Source organism: Convolutriloba macropyga, chromosome 3, assembly GCF_964194025.1.
Source record: "Convolutriloba macropyga chromosome 3, txConMacr16.3, whole genome shotgun sequence".
Lineage (NCBI taxonomy): Eukaryota > Metazoa > Xenacoelomorpha > Acoela > Convolutidae > Convolutriloba > Convolutriloba macropyga.
Genome location: NC_134470.1, coordinates 15,805,790 through 15,827,049, shown reverse-complemented (window position 1 = coordinate 15,827,049; position 21,260 = coordinate 15,805,790). Strand labels below are relative to the sequence as shown.

Genomic DNA, 21,260 nt, shown 5'->3' with positions numbered 1-21,260 from the left:
AAATTACACCTTTTTCATTCTTTTTAAATCTTTCAACCAACTGTTTTTCAACTTTTGCTTGATTAAAGGTAGCTACTACACCACAACAATCAAATCACTATGTAGCCTTTTTTGACAAAGTTAATGTAATGAATCCGAGATACGTGAATGGCAATTAACAAAGTGGTTTCGAGTAAAGGGCTTTTTCAATTGCTCAGTGAAGAATTATTGTTTCAAGTGAACGCCACAGAACAAGATCTTTTTAATGGAAGCAATTTCATAATTAAAAAGATACGCTCTCTTCGTGCGACTCGGGTAGCTCTATTGGGGTAAAGTTAATGAAAGTCAACTTTGAAGCGTGTCAATCTTCCACGCCAAATTGGCACCCCCCTATGACAACAGTCAGGCTGAACAGAAATACCTTAAGTGAATATAAAATTATTGGTAATATAAGAATGTGACTTCTTACTCACGTGACAACCGTAATGCATAATTATGAGCTGCATTGCACAAATTTAGAAAAAAAGATATATAGAAAAATAGACAAGAAAATTCCAAGGTCGAGAACTAGAGAAAACTTCAAATCGAGACCGTCCTAGACTGCAGTGAACTCTAGTTATTTCGCGGAATTGATCAAGCGTTCAAATCCAGCTCTGAATATTTCGGGCCTGATCAGAATTTCGAGCCAAAGTTTTGCAGGCTTTTGCCCAAGCCTGCCCACCCAGAGACACCATAAAGAAAATTTAAGTACTGAACCACTACAAACGATTATATCGCTGGAAACCAGTGATGAATCAGCCTGTTTCAAATATAATTATTCGCCAGTATGCCTTGTCAAAAACCGTAGTAACATTTCAGACTGCCTCGTCTATGTTCAGAAAAAAGACCTTAGATCTCAGTTTAAAAAATTACACATTTTTGCATACTCTTAATATATAAATGTGACATAACTCCTCAATTATAACATAGTTATTTCATTTTCTAGCATATTTTTTTGGAAATGTTCCCAATAATAACTGAATTCGAAGTTTTTCTGAATTTCTCCAGTCTTCGCATAGATCTCAACATTTTAGGCGACATATGACAAAGACTGATACCAGATAACTGTTTACTGGTTAGTTAATCTTTTGTTTCCCAAAAGCCCCATCAAGAGCGCCGTGAACAAAAATCTAAGTAAGTTCTCTTTTTTGCCCAATTGTTCTTTTTTGCTCAGTTGGCAGAGCAAATTTAACTCTGCTATGAGTTATTTGAGCTTTATCAGCAAGAGATATATAACTGTCTTGATTATTATTATGTCGTGAAATCAAAACCAACTTTAAATCCCCGCGCAGTTCACTTCAATAGTGTTTGTAGAAGTGAAATCCGATTGTATTTACGTTTTTATTATAATAAAAAAAATTCGAGATAAAAAGATATTTATGAAAATTTATTCGGAAAATGAGTCTTGCAAATCCATATTTTGAAAAGGTCATAAAACAAATAGCAAATATCGGCAAGTACAGAAACAGTCTCAGAAGTCTGGGATTTATTCTAAATCGATATTGGAATACACTGGATGATTAATACAGTTGTTCAAGAATTTTTGCGTTCGAAATAGATCAGATTTGCACTTCATGACCGCCCTTATCGATACCCGATATAAATATATATATATATATATATATATATATATATATATATATATATATATATATATATATGTATGTATGTATAGGTATATATATATATATATATATATATATATATATATATATATATATTTATAGGTATATATATATATATATATATATATATATATATAAATATATATATATATATATATATATATATATATATATATATGTATAGGTATATATATATATATATATATATATATATATATATATATAAATATATTGAATTATATGAGTTATGACTGTAAGGTTATCATCGTAAGAGTTATCATCGTAAAGTATGTGCCCATGCGATGTGAAGTTCTAATCACATAACGAAATAGCGGCTCAATTTAAAAAAAACATTGGTCACACTCTTTTGCAGTCCCATTCAAAAATGAATTGAGTATTGCAGTGCGTTATCAGATTGAGGTTCCGAAACCATGAATTCTAGAACAACACTATTACTATTATAAAGTTTACATTGATTCAATCCTATTGATATGGTCAAGAATCCTTCATCTTCAAGTCAAACTTATTGATTTACAAAGGAGCAATAGGCTTTAATGTGTCAGCTAAGTAACTACTTTGATCACTGACTGATTGTCTGAAAATATTACTAATGTATATGGTAATCAATCCTAATTCAAATAATGTCACAAAGTATCAACCAAAAATCTTATCTGATCAGTGATGAATCTCCTTCTTTATAGAACAAAATCCTTCTTGTTCCTCGCTACTTCACTTTTTTAACAATGTGTTGAACTAAGGTCATTTGATGTATTATTTGTTCAGTTTGTCTTGTAACGATTCATTATTTCATTGTTGAAGTGTCTCAAATACTAAACTGTAACAGGTTAATCAATAAAAATTGATTTTGAATACATCCTTTTTGACAACAAAATTTGTCCTTTCTCTTGCCAGCCTATTGTTTTACACAGGGCTTTGTGGTCGAATTTACACACCAAGCTAAACAAATAAAAACAAAATCCGTGAATGGGGTTGCATCTTTGTTGATTAAATGGAAATCATGCTTTACCTGTTTTGTTTCAGGTTTGCTTGTCTTTGTGTTGGGAATGACAGAGACTTGGGATTAAACAAAGAGTCTGGGACAGAATAAAAGGATGAATCAAACAAGAGCTTTTCGATCAACGTTTGGGAGCCAGCGAGTGAATTGGGAAACGAAAGCGAGGGAGTCTTATTGTGTCTTTACTTGTTTGTCTGTGTTTGTGTGCATTTCTTGTCATTGTTTATCAAGTAGGGGCAAAACAAAAAGTAAACAAAAACAATGGAGAGAGTGATTGTTCACACAAAGGTGTGCACAGACATCACAAAAAACGAAGCAGTCATCTTACGATTGATCACTTTACAATTATCATTCTGATCACAAGTTAGTGTTCTACTTGTTATTGTATCACTACTGGGCTATTCAGGATTATTTGTTCATTCTCAGACGAGGTGCTTTTGTGTGTGAATGGGACAGCGGGCACTTTCAGTTTGAGCCCCCCACTTCCACTGTGAGAGTTCAGAGAGAGTGAGAGAGGAAAAGAGAGGGAGCTGAAGATTGGGAAAGAGGAACGCGTGAACAAAAGTGAGCAAGACATTCAGACGTCGGTTGGTTCAGAAATCGTCAGTCCAACAAATCGAGCAGAGTGAAAATCGCTACGTAGTAGAATAATAGGAATAATTATTAAGTGGTTACAGCGAAGGGGTGGAGAGGAAGAGGGGAGGGGGGGGTGTACTTTTATGTAGTGTGGGGTTATAGATGGTAATGAATGCTGTTCATAGGTTGGTGTGGTGTTTGGTAGGTACGAGGAGGGTTGTATGATGTGATGAGATTGGGATGGGGTTAAAGGGGGGAGGGGGGTAGGGGATGAATTGGGGGTGATGGTTTGATGGTTCATTGTGTGATTTAACTCTTTAGAGCAGGCCGGCTTTGTTAAAGCTATTGAGATGATATTGAATGATGTATTATGTGCAATTCATACAAAACAATGCAGCCGTGTAATGTGCGCTTTGTTCCGACAATCTCATCTCTTTTCAGCCCCAATCTCTTTTCTCTCTCTTCTCTTTTTTTGTCTCTCTCCTCTCTGCCATAACTCTTCAATTCACATCCGCGGAGCCATCACGAGTAGATTTCACACATACATACGTACACGTACACACACATACATACTTGCAGATACTTACGCGTACATTCCACATTATATTGTTCGACAGTTGGTCTCAATCTCTTCATAAACGGTCATTTGAAGAATTTCACGAAGAGTTTGAACTTGGATCCTGTTATTATGATGACTGCAACTTTTCAGTTGTCAAAGGTCGCTTGCTCTTAATCGCACAGACATTTTAGTGAAAATATTGTCACTAATTATCGTTACTAGTTATCTAAATTCTGAAACCTTGGCTTGGGGGGGGGGGGCGTTTTCGCAGTCTGTCGGTCGAAAATTTACTTCAGATCGTTCATATGGCATCGTAGCTGATGACATCTGAAGTTATGGTTCAGGATACACGATAATAAACCCCGAACTGTCAATTTATTCTTCCAATTCCTAGCCATAACGGGCGAGGCTTTGAACATTAAGAATTTGCGGGAAAAAATCGAACCAAACAGTAGAACTGATCAACTATATTTCTTCAACTAAGAAATGTGATCTGTGCTGTGATAAGAAGAAGTCTTCATATTTATCTCTTGCCCTGTTATTCTTGCCAGATGACTTAAATGCAAATCAAGCTCCTCAGCACCGGCAAATTTCCACATGAAAACGATGAAATTGGTAAGTTTTGTTTTAATATTTTAGTATTAATTTAAATATCTTTCATTTTTGCAAAGTAATAAGCATAGTTATAATACTCACGGCTATAAAAATGATGCATCTTTATTGCAAATGTTTATAAAGTAGTTTATAAATTATTACAAATTATCCCTTATTTTTCGAATTGCTTAGGTAGTTTAGCTCTATATCAGAGTTACTGCTGGTGTAGGTTATGTTTAGTGTCCTTTTTTCAACGTCACCGGCATTTTTCACCCACCTCTTTACCATGTTTTAATTTTCTCACTTTACAAGCCCCCATCCTTTCAACATACGTGAGTTTTTAAATAACATTACAAAAAAAACGATACAGAGTTTTAATGAGATCATGTTTTCACTGTATAGTGTTCGTAATTTGGTCTGAAACTTCGAGCATTTAATTTGGATGTTTTAAAGAACAATATGCAACATCATTTTCACATTGGGGACATCAACTGAGTTTATTCTCATAAATATGAACGTTTCCTGCCTTATAGAACCAAAAGTTCATGTCGTAAATTATACTTAAAACATGCATCCTGTGTTTTAACTTTTAAGTTCAGACTATCAATTTTCCAGGCCCCATGGAATCTAAACCCTGCGTACCTATAAGGCCAGTTTTGTTGTTTTTGTCGATATGTTTGGAATTTGATCAATTTGCAAAATTTCATCCCTACCTCAGTTACCAATCCCCGATTATAAATTGTAATTAGTTATAATTACCCGGCCTGGATGCAAACTAACGTGGACCAATTATAACATATCTCCTACGTCCTATAACGTAAAGTGTGGTTTATAACTATAAGGCTTCGGGACTAGAGCCACTAGGCGTATTATAGGCGATAATACTCTGGTTAATGACAACTCTAAGAGGATGCTTGGTTAGGTAACTGGCAATTTGACGAAATAATTATAAATAATAGCCCTAATTATCAAACATGGCTCCTGTGCAACCCCAACATGGGAGTCTATTCCTTAAATTCCTGCCTGGCTAGCTTGTTTTTGTTTTGGGTGATAGCGAGAGAGATAGAGATTTGATTAGATAGCATTCCTGAGAGTTGTGTTGCATAGACGAAAACAAAGTTTAAAGATTTTAGATGCGATAAAAGCCTGTTTACACCTCGTGCGCTTTAATCATCCGGAGCTCAGTCAAAAATTCTAATATAGCAACGAGATAACGGGAACTATCATTGTACTAACATTTTGTGTCCGATTTGGTACTTTAAGCTTCAAGGCGAGGCTTTCTGGCGCAATTTTAAAATACTCAGTAGCAATTTTTGAAAAGCCAAGACTGCAACGCCAGAAGTTCCCAAACAGATGGCCAGATTTTGCCTAGAAGTCACTTTAAAGTTTTGGTTGTGCATCTTGAATAACTACTTGTTTTTAGACAAACTTCAGAAGTTTTCAGCGACCGCAAGCAGAGTCACGTAAACAATACGTAATAAATTCTTCTAAATTAAATCTGATGAAGTTTTTCCACATACACGACAAATACTTTAAAAGCACAGTGACTTAGAGTGCAACTCATAAAGTGAAACACATTTAGATGTAAATAAAAAATTTTTGAGGTCGATTAAAAAAAATCTGAAACTTGGCTTATTTATTTCACAACCATTTTTTAGACGTTGAATTTGAAAAAACGCAATAAACTACATTCATACTTTCCGAAACTAAGTTTTCCCTCAGAAACATTGTATATGCAAAAATAATCATTTTTTGACTATTTTTAATTGATCATTTTAGTTATCAATCGCACAGCTTCAAATTACATAAATTAATTTAATTGAAATCAAAGTTCCAAAGAATTTTCGTCAATTGCTCTGCAAAAAAGAACGACAACATCTAACAAAATATGAGAACTCATAATGGATTTAACTTTGTTCTTCGTTAAGGATGTGTATACAATGAAGAATTAAGCCTCATGATGATGCCTTCAGAATGGGAAAGTTTTGGTTTTTATTCTTTAGTTTTTTTTAACTTTCTTCGCATTATGTCTATTTTTCATTAACATATTTACATCTAAAAAGTTTCAACTCAACAAACCAAACAAATTTCGATTCAGTTTTAAATAATACTGAAAACCAGAAAACAGTATTGTACAAATTAGATATTTTTCAGCAAATAAGAATTATGCATTTGATTCATGAACCTAGAAGCAACAAAATGCGCATCAAACAGCAATAATAAACCATAGAAAACTATTGTGAAGCTAACATTTGATTATGAAGCAGAAGTTTTTACTTTTTATTCAATCAATAGAGGCATATAGTTTTGCCACACATTAAAAGTACATTTTCTGCTGTTTTGTTAAATCTTATAATCGAAAAAAAATTGTTTCATTTGATCTTTTAGCTTTGTAGTGATGAAATGAGAACTAAAACAACAAGATCTTGACAACAAAGGAGAAATCATTTTAATATTGTGTCAAAAATGCACAGGTACTTGATCTGGATTCCGTTTCTATGAGCTTCAATTTTATTTTTTGTTATTTTTAAACTTCAGAAAAAGTGCTGTTTTTTATCTGTATATTTGTCCTTTTTCATTTTATTATTCAAACAATAATGAAATTAAAAGCGATTAAACCTTTTCAATATTAATTCTTCTCATGCAATAAAGAAAAATGCAAATGATATCCGTCGAATGCTCTCAAGTTGAGACACAAACAAAAAACAATGAAACACTGCAAAAAAAAACAATTTTTTTTGTGTGTCGTTTCGACTTTGACTATATGCCATATTGACGTTTTATATTTTTTGTTCTGCTCATGTTTCCGATCAGGAAATTTCTCTTAGAGTAAAGCTGATTCATGTCCTTAACAAATGGTTATCGTGCAACGTCTTCTAAGATCTTGCAAGATATCGTTTGAGCTCTAAAAAATCTTGCAAGAAAACTGGTCAGTTTTTAAAAAGTTATGCGAGATAACAGGTCAAAATGTAAGAATCATGCAAGATAGCTGTTCAATTTGCAAGAGTAATGCAAAATAACAAGTCAACTAGCCGGAATCATGCAACATAACCAGATATTGCATGATTCCGGCTAGTTGACCTGATATTTTGCATAACTCTTGCAAATTGAACAGCTATCTTGCATGATTCTTACATTTTGAACTGTTATCTCGCATAATTTTTTAAAAGTTGACCACTTTTCTTGCAAGATTTCTTAGAGCTCAAGCGATATCTTGCAAAATCTTAGAAGATTTTGCAGGATAACCTTTTGTTAATCAAACTTACTCACATTTGGGTCTACTATGAGCTAGAGAATGTCTACTGGAGGTCTACTGGGGGTAGAGAAAGTGAAATTTAAGGCTGCGAAGGTTTCTATGTCTAGAGTTTAAGAAGAAGTCTGATTAGTTTTTGTTGGTGGTTGTTTTGTGGGGTGTGGGTGATTGATGTTTATAGTTTAGAATACATCACTTCAAGTCGCTCTCAAGCTGTTCAATACGTGTCTAGATGACTGGCGAGGTTTCGAAGTTTGATGTGCATAATTGCACATAGTCTGAATTAATTTGACGTTTTGAACTCGAATGTGTGTTTTGCTCCAGTCTTATTGTTTTTGTTACGGCTATTAATTTCTGCTGGAATAGCAATATTATTGGTATAATTTAACTAATCAAACTAGATAATTTACGTTTCACGCAAGACAGCTGAGACTTAGTTGATGGTTAGCGAAGACAGAAAAGGGCGGAGATTGGTGATTAGTTATAATAAGTTAGTAATAATTAACATCTAGTTTGTAGATGAATGGCACTGCATGTTGAGTTGAGATGATTTTTAGCCCAAAGGCACTTTTAAGTTGAGGCTTCAATCTTCTCCGCACAATAGGCCAGCCACGGAGGAGATAGTAATAGTTGTGATAACTTCTTTCGCGTATTTATTTATTATATCTAACTATTTATATCTAAAAACAAAACAGCAGCAAACTTTCTGCTTATTGTGTATACTCTCTGCTCGCTGGTCTAATCAGTACCTCGCGGTTACTAATCGTGGGGGGCCAGTTATGAGAGCTAATACTGAAAAGACTTGTTTTTATCCTCAGATTCATAAATATCGTATATTATATAATTTGACTATGCTAATTTTTTTTACTATATCTACAACACTACAATAATAGACGGTGAGTTATAAGTAATAAACGGCAAACAGCTGCAGTGTGTAAAGATGGTCTGAAAAAGAAGACTAAATAATAAGTTGGTATTGTTGGTTGTATGAGTACATATTGGAAGGTTGTTGTGAGCCAATCGTAGATATAATCACATTTAATATCGCAGTCAAGTCTTTTTAGAGCGGTCATTTACTTTCGCCTCTTGACTCTCTGATAGTTTGTGTTTTTCACTCTAGCATAAGAATCAAAGTACTGCTCAAGTAGAGAATTGTAATGCCGGTCGTATATGATAATATTAATATTATCATAATATTACGGCATTTTAGTACAAAAATCGCATTTTTTCACGTTTAATAAACTTTATTACAATATGATAGTTTTGGTTTGCCATTTTGTTGATATATGATAATTCGATGTCCATTCTCAATCAATATACTTTATGGTTTGGTTTTTGTAGATATATGGCTATATGAGTATAGTATACGTGTATATTATGGTATTATCTGTGGTTATGTATGTGTGTATGAGTTATAGAGAGTGAAGTTAAGCGGTTATAAAATTGATGTAAATCAGTTAATTAGTCGCAGTTGATTAATATTCAATTATCAATTAATTGCTGAGCTGTTTGTATTTAACCGAGCATGCTTTCGGTTGGCCCCCCTTTCATTCAAAAATCGTGTAAATTACACGCAGTCAATAGAGATTCTCGCCTAAGCGTTTAAGTACCCTATTCAGTTATATTGCTCAACCGTACATAAACAAAAATTAAACAATTAAAAAACAAAACAATTCAACTAAACAGCTACCAAACAAACAAACATTGACAAAAAATAGACCAACCCTTCCATTCAATTTCATACCTCGACACTCTTATACACACACCAATTCATTCCATTATTTTGTCTCATCTTTTTGTTCTAACAACAATAAAATTATTAGGGAGGAATTCTTCAATTCAAACAAATTAATACTTTCTTTATTTTACTATTATTCCCCTTTCAGTTTATACACACCACTTATGAAAAAAGAGCGAAATTGGAGCTACCAATAGAATCTTTTTAATTTCAAAAACAGTTAAAAACACTTCCTTTTTATATTTATTGATCCCAGTTCCCGGCCGCCTTTTGCCATTTTGCTCCACTCTGATTGGCCAATCCCTTTCAGCCAATAGCAATTGAGGAAACTGCCTTGAAAAATTATCAAAAAACTATTCTCACCTCATCCAACATAAATCTACTCTACTCTATAGAAAAAAGCTCCCAAAATTGTTCAACAAAATCCAATTATTCAGTTTCGCTTTGAAATTTAATTTCCAGTTTTCTTTAATCTAGTAGCAATCTTTCGATTCTTTCTTGTAAAATTGTCCAAGTTTCATTCCTTTTGCAAGCTCAAATTCTGATCTCATCTTTATTTAAACAAATTCCCGAATTTTGCCGTCTTATACGAAACAGTCCAAAAAATCAATCAAAACAAATTGTAGAACTAGTGACATATCTGTCATTGCTCTTACCAATTCAAAACAGGAAATTCAAAAACAAAATTCGAAAAATTTGAGTCGAAATTCAAGATGATGTCAATGGATTACGGACATGGAGCCCCTCACCCGGGTCATAACCACGGTCATAACCAGGTCATGAACAGTCATAACCAAATGCCAGTTCGCCCAAACGAGTGTTACGAGGATGAAGAAGATGAGGGCCTCCGATCTCCAATATCAGAAGACGAACAAGAAAGCTTGGACGATCTTAGCCAACAGGGTAACAATAACACTGCCGCAAACCCCAACGGTGCCCAAAACCCAAACGCCCAGAATGGCCAGGGCAAGCCGAACAACACTGCCGCAAATGATCGGGTCAAAAGGCCTATGAACGCTTTCATGGTGTGGTCGCGTGGACAGAGACGCAAAATGGCACAAGAAAACCCAAAAATGCACAATTCCGAAATTTCCAAAAGGCTAGGAGCCGAGTGGAAATTACTAACTGAAGCCGAGAAACGACCGTTCATAGATGAAGCAAAACGACTAAGAGCTGTACACCTTAAAGAACACCCAGATTACAAATACCGACCTAGAAGGAAAACCAAAACTTTGATGAAGAGGGATAAATTTGGTCACGTTGGGCTTCCCGGAAGCATAATCGGACCAAACGGAGCGCCTCCAGTTCAGAGGACAGTCGCACAAGGTATAGATCCCTACGGACATATGAATGGATACATGTCAAATGCGGCAGCCGCACACTACATAATGCCAGACCATCTAGCAATGCATGCTGCTTATGGACAACACCCCGCTTTGCCACCTTCGCCCACAAACGCACTCGGAAACCCAAATCACTTCCAGACCCGCTACGACCAGATGGCAGCCTCGCTCTACTTACAACCACCAAACGCCGTCTCAGCAGCCCAGGTGGCCGCGTCTAATTACACGAACCCAGTATCAGCCCAGACGGGTTATAACTCAATGTACAATCAACACGTAGCTTCAAACGCAGCCGCAGCAGCTGCAATTCACCACCCTCACCACATTCAACAGGTATCTCCGGTTAGTCTTAAGTTGGAACACAACTCCCCCACATCTGCCAACCCCCATCAACAACAACAAACCTCCCCCAACGACTGGCAACGCGCCGCAGCAGCGGCCGCCGCCGCTGGTAAGATGAACTACCCAGGAACCGAGCTTCGAGACATGATATCAATGTACCTTCCTCCAGGAGCGGATTCGACCGCTGTTGATCAACAAAGACAATTGTTGACCGCGCATTTGCAACAACAACAACAGCAACAACAAACTCAACAACAGCAACAGCAGCAGCAACAACAACAGCAACCCGGGCACCACCAAGTGCACCCGGGTCAACCGGGAAACAACGCGGCGGTTGCGGCTTCTGCAGCACACCACTACATGCATCATATGAACCCTCACGCGCCGGCTCCACTGCCTTTAGCCCATATGTAAATTGCAAATATTCAAACTAACATATTAATAATCCCCAAAACAGAAATCAAAAGACAAACCACCAACAAACAGACTTAATCGTAGTTTGACGACAATAGACTCGCGGAAACCGAGACCTCAGTTATCCATGCTCCAAGCCAAGAAACTTCTGACAGTTTGGCCGAAATGAAGCGGTGTTCAGAATGCCTTCTAGAACTTTCTAGAATGTTGAAGAAGACAAATAGAAGTAGAATCGGGACAGGCAGTGCCTCGCGTGAACAGAAAACTCTATTTGGTGAACAAAATAATGCAATGTAATAAACTCTGTTGTTAAAACTATCTTTCTCTTTCTTTCCTCTGTTTCTTTCCTCCTCCTAATTCGTTTAGCCCGCAGTTATATCATTTTTATAAAATTATTTCATGGTTTATGTTTTTAGTTTTCTATCAGAGAAAATAAACCGTTCAAAAATCAAACTTCTTTTCACATGAACAACATATTTAGTTTAATCTGTTCAGCATTAATAAATAAGAACAGAAAGGTTTTCAGGTTGTACTAGTTTTCCAATAGATAATTCACTAACTCTGCGGTAAACATGTTATCGCAATAGCCTTAAAGTTCAAATGAGCTATTGGAAAAAAAATACAGGGCTAGGGACTTTAACCAACGAAATTTCAACTCAAACCGCATAAGATTTATCTACAAATGCAAAAAGCCATTGAGAGAGAAATTTCATATTATAGCTCTAAAGAATATAGGTTTTGGGCTTTTAATGTTTAATACTAATCATAATATTTTTAGAATACTGATCACATTTCTTTTTGCTGATTTTTGAAAAACTTAATGAAGGAAATCAACTAGCCGGAGAATAATTAGTTCAATGAAAAACAAAAGTTAGATCTCAGTAAAATTCTTATATAACACTAAGAAAAATCGAAAATCGTTCACAATTAATGAAGTCATATCGCTATGGTCTTTAACTAAGTCAATAAATAAAACTTAAAACTGACGTTTCAATAATCCCTATATAAATCCTAAGTTAGACATAATTAATAAATAGAATTATCCATTGGGCCATGGGATCATCTCCAAAAATTATTTATTCAAAAAGAAAAACCATCAGAATCAGAGCACACTTTTATAGTAGAAAAATAAAATTGATGCTCAAAAAGAAATTATCCCGATCTCAAACTCAACTTTATTCCTATTACATAGATAAGGCTAAAAGTATTATTTTGATATCCTTGGCTTCAACTTTTTACTTCAGCTCGAAATTTTTTGTTAGTTTGTATGCCCGAGAATTTAGTTCTGTGATCCTAAAAATTCACAGTTAAGAACTATTTGTTTGTCTGGGCCATTTGAAATCGCATTTGAAATTATTTTTTATGGCATTTGAAATCGTTTCTTTTTTGGCTTTTGGCATTTGAAATCATGGCATTTACTATGCCATCGTCGGCATTTGAAATCATTTTTTTTCTCACTTGAGTGTTTTAAGAGTTTTTGCTGCAGGGACCGTAACAAGCATAAAATAGTCAACCAGTTGAAATTTAAATGACAGCAAAACATTTAAAAAACGTCAAATTTTGTTGTAGCCATTCAATTTGCCGTTTTGATTGGCAGAAAACTTTGACAATATTCTAGTTGGTTTATTGCAGTCCACATTTATTGAAAGTTTCGAGGTTCACTGATCATTTTTGCCGAAGAAATAACTTTATTCTCCTAATATTATGTGTTCTAGCAAAACGAGGCAAACAAAATTTTGTGAAATTTTGTTTTAAAATTGACAACGTTGTAACAGCTGTTACAAAACAGAAATTATTAACCAAACAGAGCGGAAGTTGCAAGAATCCTCTTTGCAATAGTGGTTTAAATTGAATAGGAAAAAAATGCTACTTTGAGCTTCCAAATTCAATTGAAATCAATTTGTGTGTTTTCATTGGATCTGCAATAGTGATCAATTATGTGATCATTTTTCTGTTAACAAATTATAATTTTTTTTCGTTCTATTTCAAAAAAGTTTTTGAAAGTTTTTTCTGAGGAATATTTTTGATGTTTGATTAAAACATAAGTTAGGCTAAGTATTTTAGCATCTTAGTATTCCATTGACATAGTTTGTTTGATTGAACTAATAATTGTTTTTATTAATTTTTGATGTTAAAAAAGTTGTTGCGTAGACCGCCGAGATTAATTTGTCGTGGTTTCTGACACTGGTTGGCATAATCTAATAAATTCAATTTAAAATTTAAATTGTTACTGAAATATTCAAAATCTAGCTCGTTTGTATAATAGTTATATATGCAAAATTTTTGAGGAAAATACTTAGATTAGCAAAAAATATTTTATCTGATTGTTATGTGAATTTGACCTCTGATTTACAGTCAATAAGATAATGACAGCGCTAATTTAAAGCTAGAGTTAGAATCCATTTTAATTTAGTGGTTATTAATTAGCGGAACAGCGTTAGAAATTATCAGGTAAAATTTTTGGTTTTTGAATTTCTTACAAAAAAAGTTTCTTACAAAATATATATAGTTTTTGTGGTTCAATAATTTAAAGAGTTTTCAGTCCACGACTCTCAAAGAATGGGATGTTTGAGATTTTCCGTGTAAAATTCATACGATGTTCATACCACGTTTAGTTCACTTATTCTCCATGCTCCAAGTTATTGACCTCTTTTTTCGTTTATTGTTTTAAAAGTTTTTGGAAAATTCTTACTTCTAGAAATTTTTTTCTGAGACTATAGTCTTGAGCGATCTTTTTCCAGGGATTTTCTCCCTCTAAACATTGTTGAAAAAAGCCCATGTTAAAATTGCTTGTTTAAGAAAGTTTCTATATGCGTCAATTGCGGACAAACAAAATTTTATTACTCAGTTCCTGACCCCACGTACTCTTTTTTCTTCATTGTATCAAAACATACCACACCTCTGTTAAAGTAACTAAAAAACATGGTTTTATGTTCAGTGATACTCATTTAAGAGTTCATTTAAGAGTTAAGACTTCATTGTCAGCTGATTCTTTTGAGACGAAGTGAATGTATTGGTTGTTACAAATTTCTAAGCAACACAATCAAATCACTATGTGGTTGCAACATGATCTGGGCATAGCGGCTAAATTTTTTCGGTAACAGTTTGGAAGATAGTTGAAATTTGAATTTTATATCAAGTGTGTGATTGATTGAATGCACCACAGTTTTAATATTTGATCGACAACGACAAACAATTTTATGGTACGGCAGATAACAGTAATTCAACAAAAAAAATGAAAAAAATCGAAATTTATCAAAATTGAGTTGAATGCAGTGAACCTTTGTAAGAAATGGAGTCAGTGTGAAGAGGTTTCCCAGAATGTAATTTTTTAAGATAAAAAAAATCCGTTTTTGGGCTACATTGCTGTCATCGATGAAACTAAAACGTATCTCTTGCAATTGCATTGCAGTCTAATTGATAACCGGATCAGAGCGATTTTAACAATTTTGCTGTTTTCTCGCATCCTAATTGTCTTTCTAGAGAAGATATTTACGTCTGAGCCAAGCAACTTTGTCGCCAGAAAATCCAAACGATTTTCAAGTAGGCCAAATATTCAAAGTAAAGGTTTGAAATCCGAACAATTCAGTTGGCCGAATATGCGAAGTTAAGATTAAAAAAGACAGTGCTACAGAAAATTTTTTGTAAAATAAAGTAATAAAATTTTCCTGAAAGTAAAATTTCTTTTATTTCCTAAAAGACTTCAACTACCCTTCTTTTGAAAAAAATAATAACTCAAAACTTAAAGAGTATAGTGGGAGTGCCTGAAGCAGAGTTGTTTAATTATAAATCTGACAAACTATAAATTTTTAACAACTAATTTCCCAAAGCCCATCGTGTCGTTTTGGTTTTCTTTTCGTTCATCAGACGTTGTTTGTTTGTTCATAGTAAATTTGGGTCAGCATTGACAATTGTAACCGTTTCCATGTTTCTGCAAACTTAATTTCAAAGAAGAAAACTACCCATTTCAAAAAGATATCCTTGTTTTTGGGTAATTGAGGTAAATAGAAATAGAAATTATCAATTTATCAAATTAACTAGGGCCAGATTGAGATGAGATCTTGCTACTTCTATTTATAAAGATGCATTTTTTTTCAATATGACTGACGGATGAAGACTGATGTAGCAATTAAGTACCACAATTTACAAAGCAACCACAAACCAACAAAAGACAAGAATTACAAAGAAGATAAAAACAAGAGTTAATGGACCTAAAAAAGTTCAGTTTAGACATATATCGGTTATTGTTTTTTTTCTTCTGGTAAGTAATTTTGGCAAAAAAATGTGTATTATAATGTGAATACTGACTTTAGAAAGTAAACTGCAGTTCAGAGAATCGATTTTTGTAAAAAAAAAATTAAAATTGCTGGCAGTTTTTATCATTTGCTTTTTAAAATTTCGCAGAACGTTTTTCAAAAATGGTTAAATTCTTGAACTTGAAAATACCAATCAAAGAACGTTTGTTTCTCTATATCAGAGCAAAGTTTTCTGAACCGATGAATTTCGAGACCATTTTTTGTAAATAACAATCTATTGCTCATAACACCGAACCAAATTGAGGATTGCAAGCTATCAACAGATCATCACATCAAAAAACGCACAGGTTATCCTTTAAAATGAGACAAAAAGATTTTCATTAGCTTTTGGTTCTATCCTATCAAATTTGCCTCACAAATATTGTTTTGCTTTAATGCTGAAAATCTGTTTCTTATCAATGGAAACAGAAAGTTTTTTCATCAAAGTTTTTACCAATGTGTATGATAAGAAAATTGCAATGATACAGGGCATATATTTTGAGCTAAGTTTTAAGCTACGATTTTGTAACATGGGTTTTAAGATACGATTAGGTCGACATATCTAAAAATATTCGAAATATTTCTGTTGATTAGTTATTCTGAATTATGTGTCACCTGAAACTTTGGCTCAATTGAACAACTTTCTGGTATTATCTTGTTGGTTTTGCAGTTGTTGGTTTCTCTGATATTATCTCTGCAGTTGTTGGTTTTGTTACGGCTGCCAACTGTTTGCTATTTCCAAAAGCTGGTTTTGTACCGCTTGGCTGGGTCCTGAACATCACCGGCCCTGGCTTCCTCTGCAAAAATATCGTTGGATGGCAGGACGCGTGCATGTTTCATCACTGGCCTCTGGTACACACCATCTTTCGTTTGAATCGTGGCTGATTGCCCTATGCCGTCTGAGCCTTTAATTGCTTCCAGGTTTTGGCCACGAGCCTAGTGTCCTCGCTTTTCACACTCCTCTCTGAGCTAAAGCAAGTTAACAAAAATGGGGATTGAAGCATTGCACATCAGTCTTTGGCGACAATTCACCAAAGATAGGAACTCTTTCAGAAACTTGTTCCATATGAGGTCCACTTATGCTTCAGATAGAGGGAATTTTTGTCTAGGTTTCACATAATCCCTTGTTATCAACAACCATTCGAACAAGAAGCAAAAGATTTTGGGTGAGCGCCTTTAGGTCTTATTATAATTTGATTATAAAATTCAAATCATTTAGTGGTCTGCTATTTAGTATATGCTTAATCAAAGACGTTGTCAACAATACGTCCACTGTGAGTGCTCGGATCCCAGTACCGTATTCATAGAAATTTTACAGATCCCCAATAAGCTCTCCCATGCTCCTCCAAAGAGAGATGATGAAGTAGGACTGAAATTCCATTGGATCCATGGCCGCGTTAGGTGACTTTCTACAAAGTCTTGATTTCATTCATTGATATATTCTTCAAGTTGTCAATCTGCACCTACATACTGGTTTTCATTGTCATTTGTAATTGACAAGAGTGTGCCTTGTCGTGCTATATTTTATTTTTTTTTGCATTCAGACAAGAGTCTGAGTACAAAATTGAAACCGGTTCAAGGTGTACTGCTCGAGCTAACAGAAATGTAAACAGGCAGAACCATCTCTTCTCGCTCTGTCGACCAATCATAAAAGAACAATGAAAAAAAAATCTACTCCTACATTTGCTAAGGCATTAACAGTTGGTGATATGATATCTGGCAGAGCAGCTTTCATTAGCTTAATCCGTCGAACGTTGCTTTTTTGATTAACAAGGCATTTTGCTCGAAATGACAGAAAAGCGTTTCATATCGCAATGATCCACAATTGTTGCTGGATATTGTGTTGACAGAATCAGTGCCCTCTGGGTTCTACCGTTTGTGTTCGAATCAAAGAGGCATCTCAACAGCTGGATGATTCCAATAGAGAACGCCTGGAGGCTTCAGATCTCCATCTGGCGTGATTTTGAACAATGTGCCCGAAGACCCCAAAAAACCATTTTTATCTAGAAACAGCACAAACTCAACAATTTGGCTGATTTTTTTGCAACGGTTTTCACCAGACGGTTTAATTAACTGAACATATCCCACTAGAAAAAAATTTGCCGTTGCTTCTCTGGGCTTGAGAATACTGCATTGGGCACAGTTTCTTTCTTTTGCTCAATGTTGAGACCAACCTGGTTAGGCCAATGGTCATCGGTTTTACGCAACCAAGGCGGCCCAATGAACTTCTTGCTATTTTCGCAACTCGGAAACATTCCGTGTTCCAACATCAGCTGGGTTGGTGACCCCAATGACATGTGGCCACTGAGTTACATCAGTGGTTTCAAGAAGTTCAGCTACTCTGTTTTTCCCGAAGCCTTGCTGCTTTTGATGAACACTGGAAAGCCATTAAAGTAGTGTTGTCGAGTCAGTGCAGAACACAGATTTTCTGATTTGCAAATCCTGTTCTTTGGCAATATGGTTCATCAGTTGAACTGCAAGAAGAGACGCGGGAAGCTCTAAGCGTGTTATAGTCAAGTGACTCATTTTGGTCACTCTGCACTTTCCAAGCACAAACGCCACTTCAGCTGCGTCCTCTTGATGGTGTACGCGCAGGTAGGACGCGACAATCATCGTATTTTCAGATAAGTCAGCAAATATGTGAAGTTTGTAGTGTTTTGCTTATCTGCTAAAATAAGGACGTGTAAACACCACTTCTGCAAGTAATCAGAAGTCTTCCTTCTATTGTGTAGGCGAGATGGTAGGCAAGATTTCTGTAGCCCAGTTTTGGCAATTTTGTGTCCATTTTGACTTCAGTAGTCTTCCCATATCAACAGTGAGAGGAGCAAACAAACAAATTGGATCGAGGACAGAAGACACCATAGATAACATTTTTCTCTGATTTAGAGGCCCATCCAAAATTTTGTTTGTTCCAGGACAGATTTGAATTGTTTCATCAGAGTCATTCCACTGGATCTCCTGTATTAAACTTTCAACTGTTTGTTCTTGTTTGAGAGTTTTCGTATCCGCCAATCAAAGTTTATCTGGTATGACTGCGTATTTTGTCGCGTTTTGTTATCAGCTTCTTGAATGCAAAAACTTGTGTCAAGAACTGTGAATACAGGTCTTGGAACGGATTCAAACCTTTTTCTGGCGTTATAAGGACATAATGAAATTGTCGACTTAGAAGCTATGTTCTATCGCATTTGATTCAGTTGGAACTGCTTTTCTGTTATCTTCACTAACTTTTTTCAATGCATAGTTTGCAAGTTGGTGAACTGAGCGCTCCAGAATTTTTTTGCGCTTTGGTAGTTACGCCAAGAAACTCTCAAACAACTGCATTCCTTTTGCGGAACTTAAACTTGCAAGAACATTAACTAGTTATCAGCGCTCAAAGGAATCGGAGTTTCAATAAACCTGAGTAATATTCCACCCAGAACTTTCAACAGATCTGGTCCTACCAACGGAGCCAAAAGACTAAGCGAATCGTTTAAACTGATTCCCGTGTAATCAAACGCTGCATTGCAAACCCTACTGGCTTTGCGGGGCTTGTTAGGATCCAATATCGGTTGATGTGGTAGCTACCACTCTTTGCGATCATTACCGCTGACGATTTACAATCGAGTTTGTTAATGAATCACTCCTGTTCATTACCGTGTTTTGTCTCCTGGTAATTCTTTTGCAATTATCTTTTGACAACCTTCTTTCTCGGAAATGCAGCTGACCAGGAGCTGAGTAGTTGTTCGGTGTTTTAACATCCTGATCCTCACATAGAAGACTGATTTCAAGCGTTTCGCCTTTAAAATTTGTAGTTGACTTCAAGATGGCTTCTGTTTGATTTTGCTGCTGTGATCTGCTCATGACATTGAACTGCAAAGGGTACGTTTCATCATCCAGCAAATTGAGAACTTGATTAACCGAAACATGCCGTGTTCCAATATCAGCAGTGTTGGTGAGCCCACTGACGTGTGGCCAATGCTGGATCTGTTCCAAACCCGACATTTGTTTTGTGCATTGCCACGAGTACCAACTTCGACGAAAAGTAAGATAATGTGTAAATCGAACCCTCTCGTTTCCAGATGCATTTTTTCAGGTGGCACTAAGCATGCTTGTTTCAGCTGAGTTAATAAAATTTGACCAATGTTGGAATGAGCTAGCAAAGCTGCAAGGTGATAAAGAAGAGCTATAAGAACCTACCTGTACCCACAAACCGTCTGGCCTAAACAACTCAATACATATGGTCAAGGTTTTGTTATCTTATTTTTTTATGCATATCAAAATTTGTACAATGATCTCAACGTAATTCAATTTTGATTAACCACTCTCCAAACAACTCTCTGAAATTTAAAGAAGGTTTGGAGTAGTTTTTGTGAAATTTATATTTTAGAACAAAGCTTGTGAAATTAAAAGCAGGAATTGAGTAGAGAACCGATTAATATGACAAGGTGCTTCTCATTTTAAAAAATGTTTTGAAACTAGTTTTGAGTTTTGGAGAAGGGTTATTTGGAAGTTAGCTGCAATAAGAACAATTAACACTAGTGAAAACATCAGAAATTCAATTCCTGTTTTTAATTTCAAAAATTTCGTCCTAGAAACTAAATTTCACAAAAACTAATCCCAACCTCATTTATATTTCAGAGCCTTTGTTGGAGAACTGTTTACGAAAATTCAATTACTTTGAGATCATTGTGCAAATTTCGATATACATGAAAACAATTAAGGTAACAATCTACTAAAGACTATAATTGGGGTGGTTTAGGCCAGTCAAATTCTGGTTCCAGGTTGGTTTTTTAGCTCTTTTAAGTCATTTTGCGACTTCACCAGCGCAATCCAATATTGGTCAAATTTTATCAAAACACCTGAAAAAACGCATCTGGAAACGAAAAGTGTTTGATTCATACATTATCTTGTTTTTCATCGGAGTTGGTGGCGTTGGTAACGTATAAAACAAGTGTTGGGTTTGGAACAGATCCAGCATTGTAATCTGAAACCTTGCGTATCCTGTCCTGCTCGATGTTATTTAAATGGAGCCGAATAAAATTACAAACTGCTTCCGCAACAACTAAACATCTATACCAGACTCATTCCCCGACGGAATTGTGTCGGGAGCCCACTAGGGGACAGTTACCTGGGCGTGTTCTTCTGCCTCAATTACAGTGAAAGATTAACAGAACAAGGACGGGGGACTTGTCCGCATTTAGCGATTTACTTCTTCTTATGACATTTTTAATAAGTGCAACTGGAGGTAACCCGGATATATCGGAATTTTTGTGAGTACTGAAACCGGTATACATTGATTAAGAGAAGATTGTCTGGAGCTCATATGTTTCTCAGGAGAAGCCACATCTGGAAGTCCTTGCGCTGATTTCGAAATGGTTTCAGAAGGCAAGGTTCTTCTTTGCTTTTCAGCAATGATTTGAGCAGCAAAGTTTTATTGGGGACGATTTTGCATATGGAGTTGTGTTCTTTGTGCAATAGAGGAAAAACAAGGATGCAACCCAAATAGATT

General features: G+C 35.4%; 3 protein-coding genes across 3 annotated transcripts in view; 2 read left to right on the top strand and 1 right to left on the bottom strand.

Moving 5' to 3' along the window:
• Nucleotides 1-21,260, bottom strand: part of LOC142335994 (cilia- and flagella-associated protein HOATZ-like) — a 138,852-nt gene that overhangs the window by 6,695 nt on the left and 110,897 nt on the right. The gene's annotated exons all lie outside the window — the stretch shown is intronic.
• The window catches only part of LOC142336896 (nitric oxide synthase-interacting protein-like), a 40,699-nt gene continuing 23,020 nt past the window's right edge, over nucleotides 3,582-21,260 (top strand). The window contains exon 1 of the mRNA XM_075385866.1: nucleotides 3,582-4,408. The gene's annotated coding sequence lies outside the window, so the exon portion shown is untranslated. The remainder of the gene's footprint in view (nucleotides 4,409-21,260) is intronic.
• Nucleotides 8,974-11,930, top strand: LOC142335991 (transcription factor Sox-3-like). The gene has a single exon (XM_075384430.1). It carries the CDS (start codon nucleotides 10,092-10,094, stop codon nucleotides 11,475-11,477), a length of 1,386 nt encoding a protein of 461 aa, XP_075240545.1. The 5' UTR covers nucleotides 8,974-10,091; the 3' UTR covers nucleotides 11,478-11,930.

Excerpts from the sequence above, each read along its gene's own strand:
- LOC142335991 (XM_075384430.1), top strand. The coding sequence starts at position 10,092 with ATGATGTCAATGGATTACGGACATGGAGCCCCTCACCCGGGTCATAAC.